We start from the raw sequence: 11052 nt of genomic DNA on the forward strand, positions 1-11052 counted from the left end.
AAAAAAAAAAAAAAAAAAAAAAATTAAAAGAAACTTACCTGTCTGCGACTGGACTCGCTGTGATCCTGTCTGCGAGTGCTCAGGGTAGCTGAGTGTGCCTGCCACTCCCCCCTGGCAGCCAGGCAGCCCTAAGACCATGCCTGTTGCTGCCCTGCATTTGGCAGGGCTGAGCCCTGTTAGCCCCCGCCCCCGCCTCCCCACTTCCACTACCTACATGTTCAAGTTCCAGTTAAACCTCTCAAAACCCTTGGAGGTAACCAGTGAAGTGTGCTGCAGTCCACTGGTAAATGATGCTTTAGGTTTAAAATGTTATTGTTGAAGCAGGTGAGGCAGAAGCTCCAGCTGGTGTCAACGGTCTTGTGAATGGACTCGACGGCCGCTCTGAGGATACCAGCAAAGAGGCAGCTCCCAAGGCTTCCCTGAAACTTGGGTTCTCTGAATATCGCCGCATCTCTAACCTCCTTGTGCTGCACCTCAGGAAAGCAGAAGAAGGTAAGAGCTTTATTAAACCGGGAATTCAATGGGCATTGCCAACAAACACATACCAGTCCATGGGGGGAAAAAAGGGTTTGTCTACATCCGGTGAGGGAAGTTCTCTTTGGGTATTAAGGAACTCACAGTCTGATTTTTTTTTTCAGCCAGGTCAGACACTGTTAGTTGAGCAAAGGAATGAGAATGGCTTGCCTTAAACTGCATTCCCCCTCCCAGCCTCAGTTCCATTAACAAATTTCTCCTTCTGTCTCAGACACTAGAGCAAGGGTTTGCCTTCTCTTATGCGGTGCCAAGCGCCGGTAATTACTTAAATTTACATTGCGCCCACAGAAGGGTTTGGAGTGCTCACAGAATCCTAGAGCCCCTAACAGCCCATGTCTGCAGCCTCTTTTCTTCTTGCATTTCTGTTATGTGATCATGTTAAATATTGTGACAGGTGGTATCTTACATGCAGATAATGTTTTTTTCAGATGGTGCATGTGCTCAAAAGTCCCAGCTGCTACAGGGCCCCTTGAAAAAGTTCCTTCTGCCCATCTGATATGGCACCCTCTGTCTGGCTGAGTTCAGTGTCATAACTTGAAAAGATGGACTTAATTAGCCATGTTAGTTTGAAGTTGGGCAGAAGGTAGGGCAGGGTGGTACCTTACAGAGGGTTCATTCAGAGAAGCATGAGCTTTAATAAGGTACAGTGTACTTTGACAGATGCTATGATGAAGTAGGCTGTAGCCTATAAAAGATTGTGCCTCTGAAGAATGTGTTGGTGCCTAATACTACCATCTTATCCTGCTTTTTGCATAACCTGAAAAGTCATAGCAAAATAAGTGATTTGCCTCATGTGGCAGCTTGCCTTAGCTAGCATAGGTAATTATACTAGTGAAGATGTGATAGGACACCTGTTGGCATGTGCTGGCAAGCAAGATATGAACTGTGGCAAGCAGGAGTGATAGAAGATATCAGCTGTGATAAAGTCATTGCTCTGGTGAAGCTTGGCAGCTGCTTGCTCTAGTGTGTCAGTTTTCCATACAGTATTTGGATGGGACATGGAGATCACTCTTGCCATTTTAAATGGACATTATAATCTGCAATTACTGCATTTTCTGCCTGCCTAGAAAATTTTGGTGTCTTCAGCTTTGGGCAAAGCTGTGACTTTTTTTAATGTCATCTTCATTTAGATGAAACTAAACAAACTGCTTCCTGACTCTTTGCCTTTTGAATCTTTAGATGAGCTGCCTAGAAAAAGCAGAAATCTAGTTTGTGTGCAGACAGGGATTGAGAAACTTTTTAAATTTTTATTTCTACCTGAATAATTTGTTTTGTGGTATGTAATCTATCATGAGAACGTCATTTCATAGCAAATCATAACTCTGATAAAATAATCTAACAGATTGTTTTGGGTTTCAGTTTTCAGCATTGTAAATATTACTGCACTAAGTCTCTCTTTGAGAGTTCAATTGGTTTCCTGGCGTGGCTGTGTGTGTGTTGGAAATGTGGAATGGAATTGTAACTCCAACCGCCTTGGCTTCTTTTGCAGAAGATGATGATTCCTCGTTAAAGAAGAGTGAGCTTATTAATTGGTACTTACAGGAAATTGAATCAGAAATAGAGTCTGAAGAAGAACTGATAAATAAAAAGAAGATCATAGAGAGAGTCATTCACCGACTTACGCACTATGTACGTAAAAAATTGTATGGATGTTTTAGGTTAAGAATTAACAAATATTTATTTCTGATGTAGGGTGTTCATCAGAACTTGTGACGTGTGTTTTGTGCTCAAAGTTTAGAGCAGTAAAAAGGTACTTTAACTTGCATCTTGTAGATGTCAGGCCAGGAACTTGGAAAGAAAGTGTTGGGTATGGTGGTATCTTCAGACAATAGATGTTTTTCCTTTCCAAACAGTAGTAGGTCTCCTTTGCATATTTGTGTAAATGTGAAAGGGGTAATAGCAGGCAGTGGTAACATATGAAGATGTGAGTTTTGTAGGAATTCTGTTCTGTTCTTTTCCTCTCAGAGTCCATCTTTTCTCCTGACAGCCCTCTCACAGCAACTGAAATTTTTGGTAAACATGTGCCTCCTGAGGGCCTGCCTCATTACCTTCTTGCCTGCAGAGCTAAAATACTTCTATTTCTGAGTTGGCTATAGGGCCTGATGACATAACTTGCTGTACAACATGGCAGCCTTTGCTATAGAAAAAGAACTGCAGTCAAGGAAACTGCGTTGCGTGCTTTAATTGGAAGTCTGACTGAAAACTGCGACTTGCCGAGAGAGGCTGTTTCCTGCCCCAGAGATGTGGTGTTTGGCAAGCTTTCTGTTAAACAGCAAAGGTGTAAATTAACTTGCTGTGTAAATACTTCCATGGCTGTGTAGCCATCTCAATACTATAGATGGAATCGTACACACGGGAGTAGGGAGAGAAAGATGGGGGAGAAGACTAAATGCAGTGGACTGACTTTGCTTTTCTCAAAGGACAAACACCAGTTTTTAAGCCTTGTCTGAGTAAGTGCTTCTGTGTTGATTTCAGGACCACATTCTCATAGAACTCACGCAGTCTGGGCTGAAAGGCTCCATGGAAGAAGAAAGCTTGGATGAAGACCCATTTTTGGTAGTAAACCCCAACTATCTGATGGAAGACTAAGGATTATGAATAAAAGCACAGGACTTCAGCTTATTGGAAAACTCGTTCTTTGTACATTACTGCAGTACCTGCTGAATAGCTAACTCAAAGCTGTATGAGCGCTATCCTGTGCAATAGAGAAATATTGTCTTGGTAATAGCTGTCCATTCGCAGATGTTGCACATTCCTGAGATTTGCCTTTTATGCAAATGCTATATATTGTTCCAATATTTTAGTGGTCCTTTTCTAAACAAGGCCTGGCAATACAAACAAAGCCTGTTCACCTGGGAGTTATTCAGGTGCTTCAGTTTTTAACGGGAGGAAATTTTGCATTGTTTGTCTATAGCATTTGGTTAGTAGGATTTTACTGTGTCAATTTTTAAGTATTTTTCTTATTAAATCAATAAAAGTTAGCTAAACGTATGTGTGTGGACTGTCAATGCTTTGTTCTCTGTGGGCCTGTTCTGCTTGCAGGTTTCCTTTGTTGCTTCGCTCTGCTCTTAAATTTGAAAGTTTAATGATATTCATGTTTGTACTGAAGATAATTTTTTTTTCAGTTTTGTCAAGTTAACACAAACCTTTTAAAAGTAGTTTTACTCTTCCCACTTGCAGGAACTGGATTATATATTGTTTCACTTTGTTTAAGCTATACACTTTGTTTTACTTAAAACGTGCAAGAATAGTCAAACTCACCAGGTCCAAAATGTGATTTCTGCCTGAGAAGGGCAGAGAACTTCATGTGTCCTGCTTTGTGAATTAGCTGAAAGGTGAAGCCGCGTGCCTGTGGATTCTGAGGGTGAGGTTTTTTGTGACTTAGTAACTCTTTTAACCTTCAAATCTTTAAAAGGATCTCTTAGGCTCCTGTGTCCATTGAGAATACCCTAGCAGCCTATGTGGAAAAAGGCAAAAATAAATTGGTAATTTGTGGGGGGTTAGGTTTTAAACGAAGAGACAATCCTAGTAAATGCTTATCTACATTAAGGCTAGGTACAGACATTCAAAAATTGATTCAGACTTTGCAGGTTACTCTAACTGGTGTAGATTGAATGAATTTGCAAGCGAGTAGACAGGAACTTTTGAATCCGGAAGTGCAGGCACATGTCTACAGTGGCTCAGGCGAGAAGCCAGGGGGTGCTATAGCATGCGCTCCCCTCCCTTCAGCAGTGGCCAAGGGAAGCTGAGCTGAGGGGTGTGGCCAGGCCCCAGCAGGCCTAAGTATGAGGAGGGGTTTAAACCCCTACCCTGGCCTGCAGGGACCCCAGCTGGGGTGTGTCTGGAGGGGGAGGGGTGAAGCAGTCTTTGCCAGGCTTTTTGGACAGGGTGGGGAAGAGGGAGCGTGGCCAGACCCTGGTCCCCAGCAGGCACCAGGCAGCAAGAGCCGGGGTATGGCCAGACCCCACCCCCTGTGGCAGAGGAGGAGGAGGGGGAGAGCCCTGCTCACAGGGCGGCAGCTCCCTGACAGCCCAGCTCAGCCTGGTCCAGGCATGTGGAGCTGGGAACAATCTGGGCCCACGGCCGCACCTCCAGTTGGAAAGAGCTCTGCCCCTGCGGCACAGGCCCGTTTGCTCTGGGCTGTCAGGGAGCCGTTGCAGCGGGCAGGGCTCTCCCCTTGTGCCCTGCCCCACCCCGTAGCCAGGGGCTAGAGTGGGGGCTCTGTGTGGTGCTGCCTCGGCAGCTGCCTGACGGCCCGGCCTGGGCATGGGGAGCCGGGAGCGATGCCGCAGCCCCTGCCAAAACTGGCTGGAAAGGGCCTAGCCCCTCCCCACCCACCCTCAGCAGTGCCTGTGGGCTGGGGCTGCCCGAGGCAAGGCAGACATGGCGGGGCCAGGGGCAGGGCCCTTCCCAGCTGGCTGGGGCCAAAGGAGCTGAGCAGCCAGCGTGAATGTTGCGTGCTCCCAAGGCTGGGGGAGCACAGCCGCCTGCAGGTGGTGGTGGTGGTGAGCAGGGAGCTTCTGCAGGCGGCTGCAGCGGTGTTGGTGGTGAGGGGAAATGGGGTGGCGATCAGTAACCACCCGTAGATGCCGCCAGGCCAATCCCGGGGTGCACGTGCCCTACGCATCGCCAATAGCAGCCAGATTGGTCCCTGCTCTTGGGTCAGGCCAGGCTGCCAGTGAGCCACGGCAGGCTGGGAAGGGTACTGCCTCCGCAGGCCAGGCCGGCCGCTCCGTGCTGGCCCTCGGCAGCACCCGCAGCCGGCCCCAGCCAAAGCAGGTGGCCACAGGGCCTTCCCTAGCTGGCTGCGACTCCGTGACAAACTGTAAATGTGAAAGGTTTAATAACAAGCAGTGGTAGCCCATGAAGATGTGAGTTTTATAGGAATTCTGCCATTTTGAAACTGGTTTACATGCACTGAACTTGTGTCCGGTTACAGGTTTAAACCAGTTTATGATCACTTAAACTGGTATGTGTGTAACTTTTGTCCCTAGCCTAAAGGGCAATTGGGGACCTACATATCTTCATGGCTGGTTAGAAAATACTGAACTGATATTCTGTTTGACCTTTCTTCAGATAAAGGCTGCAACTATGAAGTTGTTTGGGGGTTTTTTTTGTTTTGTTTTGTTTTGTTTTTTAGTCTATTGAGAAAATTTAAACCTTTGTGATATTTGAGTATCAGCTGCTTATGGGCAGGTTTATCTGCACACTAGATAGTGTGAGTTAAATATTAATTTTATTTCTGCTGTAACATAAATAACGTAAAGCAGCTGTACTCTGAAGCAGGTTTGAAGATGGAGCTGGTTTGTAAGGTGGTCTTACTTTTTCTTTTCTTTTCTCCTGGCTGTGGGACAGAGTGGGAATTTGCTCAGACTGTTACTGCAATTGCTAGTCCTCTAACCAGCGAGTTTGTGAGTCCTTTGAATTTTCAAAAGAAATTCATAGAAAAACAGGGTCCTGGTAATGAAACGGTTGATGCTGATGTACACTCTTATTTGTGTGATCAGCCTTATGTGGCTTTCCTGCCACAGTACCTCTCCTACCTGCATGCAAATGGTGTGACACATTATAAAATCTTTATGCCATGGATACACGTTCTTCCAGAGGGGAATTTCAGGACTCCAAATGAGACTAAAGTGCAATGTTATAGACAACTTCTGATGGCTATTAGTGCTGCAAGCATTAAGCCAGTGGTTATTCTGCATCACAAGAATTTACCTGGTGTCATCATCACCCGGTCCATGGTGAAGACGAGCACCTTTGTGGACCTCTTCGTGGAATATGCTGAGTTTAATTTCCGTTCTTTCGGCGACTTGGTTGACATGTGGCTGACCTTCAGTCACCTACCTGAGGTCCTTCAGAGCTTGCCTTATGACGACCCCTCATCCTCTCTCCAGGCTCTAGTTGCCGCTCATGAAAGAACATATATGCTCTACCGTGAAAAATACTCTTCAACAGGTAAAGAGAGCCCAAATGGGGATTGTCGCATGTACATTTCCTAAAGGTTTGGAGATGATTAAACTTATCTTCCCCGTATCCCAGTTTGTTTCCTCTCTTTCTCTTCCCTGATCATACCTGTACGGATAGAGTAAATCTCTCTGGAAATGGGTTTTCAGTTGCTATAAAATCTCTTTGATTTAAAATTGACCCACATTTGAGTTTTTCTCAAAAGGAATTTAAAAGCAGCAGATGTTTTATAGTGGGTGTTTTTAAGGGTGAAAAAGGGTATCTAAATTGAGCATTGTAAGCTATTTAATATAAGTTTTCTTTTTTCCCTTTCAGAGCTTGCACTAAAAGCTAGGGTCTATATTGGAACATGGGTGGCCTTGGGCTTGATTAAGCCCAACTGTTTGGGTTTTTTTTAAATACAATGAATTTAAAATAAGATGCACCACAAAAATAAGTAGGACGCTTTAGCTGATGTACAGTGGAATTAACAATGAACAGGTAAAAATACCCAATTTTGGTGAGAAAAGTGAGTTGTAGTATCACCACAGAAGAGTACTTGCGTCATAGCCACCAGCTTCTTTTCGGAGTGCTGGTTAGACTGGTTGAAACTGGGAGGGTTTTTCTTTTAATTTTTTGCATGGGGGCTATGCAGAGTCTAGAGAGAGGGGAGATTGCCTCCATTTGGACCACACCAAGCACAATCAAACAGAATATTTCTTTTGCAAACAGACAAACTGTGGTAAAAATTCATGTTTAATCTTCACGTGTCTTTCTAGCTAGTTTTGGGCGAAAGCTTCCTTTGCAGCTGGTGCAAAGACTTTCACATTGCCTCCATTCCAGTGGAATAACAGCTTGTCTTTGTGCTGCTCTTCAAGTTCATAAACTGTTGCAAAGTCCCTGATGCTGCACAGTACCACCTGCTTCAACTGTCCGCCCTGTGACAGCATCTTGGAGCAAGTCTGCCTCTTCTAGGACTGGGTTATCTTGTTCCCAAGTTGGTTAAAAAAATTTGAATGAAACGCCTCTTCATGAATAGTTTGTGGATTTGTCAAAGTGAACTTTGACACGGAGAAGATTTGTTGCTGGTGTCATTCTGCCAGGAGCCTGTCTGGCATACGGATGGGGAGCGGGGAGCTGGGCAGCCCTGGATGTCAGAAGGTTTCTTTAGTGAGGAGGTGTATCCTCTGGAAGGTGTTAGTTTTGAAGGTCTCTTCATTCAGTTCACCTTGGTTTATAACTGAATGGCTTAAAAACGCACATTTTTTTGCACTTAGCATGAGAACTGCTTTTGGTCCCAAAAACCTTGCTTGGAAATGTAGGATGGAATGGGACCTAGGGGTTGGGCCCATCCCTGTTTTATCTCAGGCAGTCTTCTTGTAATACTGTCAGTGAACTTATCAAGACCACGGTGACAACATTTAAACCTAAACTATTCCCTTGAACTGCTTTCTTCTAGTGCCTTGTGAAAGCAGGCTAGGACATACATACTACTTACGACTTCCAATTAGTTTTTAAACAAAAACTTCTCTTTCCTTATTAAGTACAATGAATTTTCATTTTTCATTTCCTGTGCTCGGTAATAACACCAGGCATTCTGTATTTTTCAGGTGGAAAACTGTCAATTGCGTTAGAAATTAATCATCATTTTGAGACGATGCCATTGGAGTCTCTCTCAGCCTCTCTTAGGGTGATGCATTGTGTTTTGCAATTCTTTTCTATTAAGTATCATGTGATTCAAGACAGATCCAATTAACATTACCTGAAATGGTTTAATCCTTTGATTTTTAAAATCAATCTGAATCACTAAGGCCTATATGATTGGTGATGTGAAACTGAGTTGGGTTTTTTTTAACAAAACTGTGATTTTTGGTTTGTAAGCATTAATTAAAACATGGTGAAAGCTGTAAACCTTCATCTGCAAAGTACAGCTATGAACAGAATTATTTTCACGAGTGGTCCCACATAAGGACATATTAAAGATGTGTGCGTCAGCTTTAAACGTTTACCTGTTTATAAGGGTTACCAGTTAGGTATAGCAGTAAAGAGGCATTGTCAAACTGTCACCTTCCATATAGTTCCTATGAATAGCCTTGTAAAAAAAGGAGGTCGTATTTCAATAGCCCTTAATAAAAATCCACTTAGTACATCTTAATTCCTGCCTGTATTTTTTCCTAACTGCTGTTCTAAAAGGCTGTAGAAGCTTTGAGGATACTAATGGATCCAGCTTCAACTATACATACTTTGTAGGCCAAGTTTATATTGCTGACACTGTTGGGGGAGAGAGTGATCTCCTGAGAAAAGTCATCCCTACCAGCTTTCAGGTACCAGAATAGGCTGAGATTGAAATCAGCAAACAGGTTTTAGCATCCTCCTATTGTTTTCATGGGCTTTTAAATTAATAATAGGGACGTGCTTGCAGGTGTGGAATTAACTGAAGGTTTCTGAAAATGGACTTTTGTCCCTGGGTGTATTGATAAGCTGCTCTGAACCCTGTAGTCAGTGACAAAGGTTTATCTACCTGGCCAAGACTTCCTCAATCTTGCCGTTTTGAGAACTAATTGTGGATGATGATTAGCTTTTTAAAGTCAAATAGACAAAACAGATCTGATTGGTGTCAGGGAGTGCTGCTGAACTCTGATTTTGTTTCCACACTGTCCTACCAAGTGGGTAAAACAGAAATCCCTCCCCACCCCTTATTTGAGATTTTTAGGAGACTTCTGACTTCTAAAACTACGGTCTGTGTAAATCATTTCATCTACAGGTGTGTTGCATTTGATTATAAGAATGGCAGCTTGAAGAAACATTGAGAGCGTGCATTTTCTGAGCAGTCTTTAACAGCAAAATAAAAGTGGAATAACAATGTGTCTTGTGTTGTTTGCAGGACTCTGTAGACTTTCTCTCTCTCAGCCTGCATTATGATTGTAGAAATGAAGAAAATTTACAGAAGAATTTGAAAAGCTTCCAGGTAAACTTGATGTTTTAAAGCAAATTTTCCCATTTAAAGTATTATGTTGAGATCTTAAACAAAGGGAAGCCCGAGGGAGGGTACTGTGATACCCAAAAGCTTGCCTATGTCTCTACCAACCATAAAGCTGGTCCAATAAAAATATCGCCCAGAAGTATTCTTGCCTTCAAGAAAGGGAAATGTTTTAAACATGTTGTGCCTCTAAGAAACACATACTCGTTTATAACTGCCTTTCAAGGGCCCACAAAGGAAATGGAAAGAATTATTTTGGGAGGTTAGTGTACTCATGGGTCGATGCATCAGTGACTGGATACTAGGAGTAAGTCTGGCGTTTCCCGTATTACTCTGCTGATTGACTTGAAACTGCCTGCTATCCTTAGGCATGGATTCCAGCAACATCAGAGACTCCTCAGTAGAAATAACCTCTTTTACACCTAATGCACATCTGCAGCAAGATCTATACAAGGAATTTTGTTATTTTGCAGGGATTTTCCCCCTCAAATCCTCTGGGCGCTGGAGGCATATTTATCCTATTTTTGTCTTGCTCAGGCTAGTGTAACAATGAGAGGTCTCCTACTGCTTCCCTCTCCTGTGATGCTTGTGTCTCAGAGCACCCAAACGTTACGATCGTGGCCACACTAGAAATGGGAGGAAAAGGCATAGAAAGCTGTTTATGGACCATTTGTGCAAACCCGCAAAGTCTCAAGAATGTGGCCGTTGCTGACGATACAGGATATATGCAGCAGGGGAAAACCAGGCTCCCTGAAGCGTGTCCAAATAGTTCTGTTTTGTCAATATAGCTCACACCGTGGCTGGCCTAGGAAACAGCTGCATGCTGCTTATTGGCTGACCCAACAACAATGTAGAAACAGGTGTTTGAAACTTGCAGGAATTGCACGCTTTGGGTAGTGTTCGTTGATGCATCTGGATTTACACAGTGGCTTCATCTGAGCTCTTAACGCCTTGCTGCCTCTCTCGCATCACTGAGTCAGGCTAGGACTTCTGCCACCATTTTAAATACAGGAAACATTATTTTGTTCTATTCATAGGATGGATGACATGGCAGCAAAGGCACAGGGGTGTCCCTAGATTAGCACTGCTACCCATGTCACCGTAGGTAGTGAATTACAGCTGCCAAACATGTTAGAGTTGATATGTCCAAAAACAGACGCAGAGGCCACGGTGGAACGCAGGATTTCCACGTCCCCTGTCTGCCCAAGCGTTGCCTCCAAGGCTGTAAATGGGCATCTCATTTGAGATGGACCCGGCTGTCCTGGAGTTTGACCCTGATCCAAATAGGTGCGGCTCACTCATTTATACAAGTTGCCCTTCCAAGTTGCATTGCTGCTCCTGTCAACAGGTAGCAAGAGCAAGCACATAATAGTCCCTGGAATGACCTGTGATAACCTTAGAGATGCATACAGCCACGTTCCGGGAAAAACATTAGCACATCTTATCCCACATCCGTCTGAGGGACCTGAATTGAAGTGGGTCAATGGACTTGTTTATCTGTAGGCTCTCTGAACAAAAGGCTTTCTCCCAAGATGACAAATGTAAGGTCTATGTACAGCCTAAGAGCTTTCTGTGTTGCAGCTAACCCTTAA

The 11052-nt window shown here is 43.9% G+C and overlaps 2 protein-coding genes across 2 annotated transcripts in view; both read left to right on the top strand.

Moving 5' to 3' along the window:
* The window catches only part of MCM6 (minichromosome maintenance complex component 6), a 34057-nt gene extending 30535 nt beyond the window's left edge, over nt 1–3522 (top strand). The window contains exons 15-17 of the mRNA XM_019522478.1: nt 325–492; nt 2024–2163; nt 3010–3522. Of these exons, the coding sequence (XP_019378023.1) occupies nt 325–492; nt 2024–2163; nt 3010–3123 (422 nt within the window). The 3' untranslated portion in view covers nt 3124–3522. The remainder of the gene's footprint in view (nt 1–324; nt 493–2023; nt 2164–3009) is intronic.
* A 2306-nt stretch (nt 3523–5828) lies between these two features.
* Nucleotides 5829–6561, top strand: LOC109301561 (lactase-phlorizin hydrolase-like). The gene has a single exon (XM_019522798.1). It carries the CDS (start codon nt 5829–5831, stop codon nt 6534–6536), a length of 708 nt encoding a protein of 235 aa, XP_019378343.1. The 3' UTR covers nt 6537–6561.
* The last annotated feature ends 4491 nt before the right edge of the window (nt 6562–11052 follow it).

Source organism: Gavialis gangeticus, unplaced genomic scaffold, assembly GCF_001723915.1.
Source record: "Gavialis gangeticus isolate Ggan-Ray unplaced genomic scaffold, GavGan_comp1, whole genome shotgun sequence".
Lineage (NCBI taxonomy): Eukaryota > Metazoa > Chordata > Crocodylia > Gavialidae > Gavialis > Gavialis gangeticus.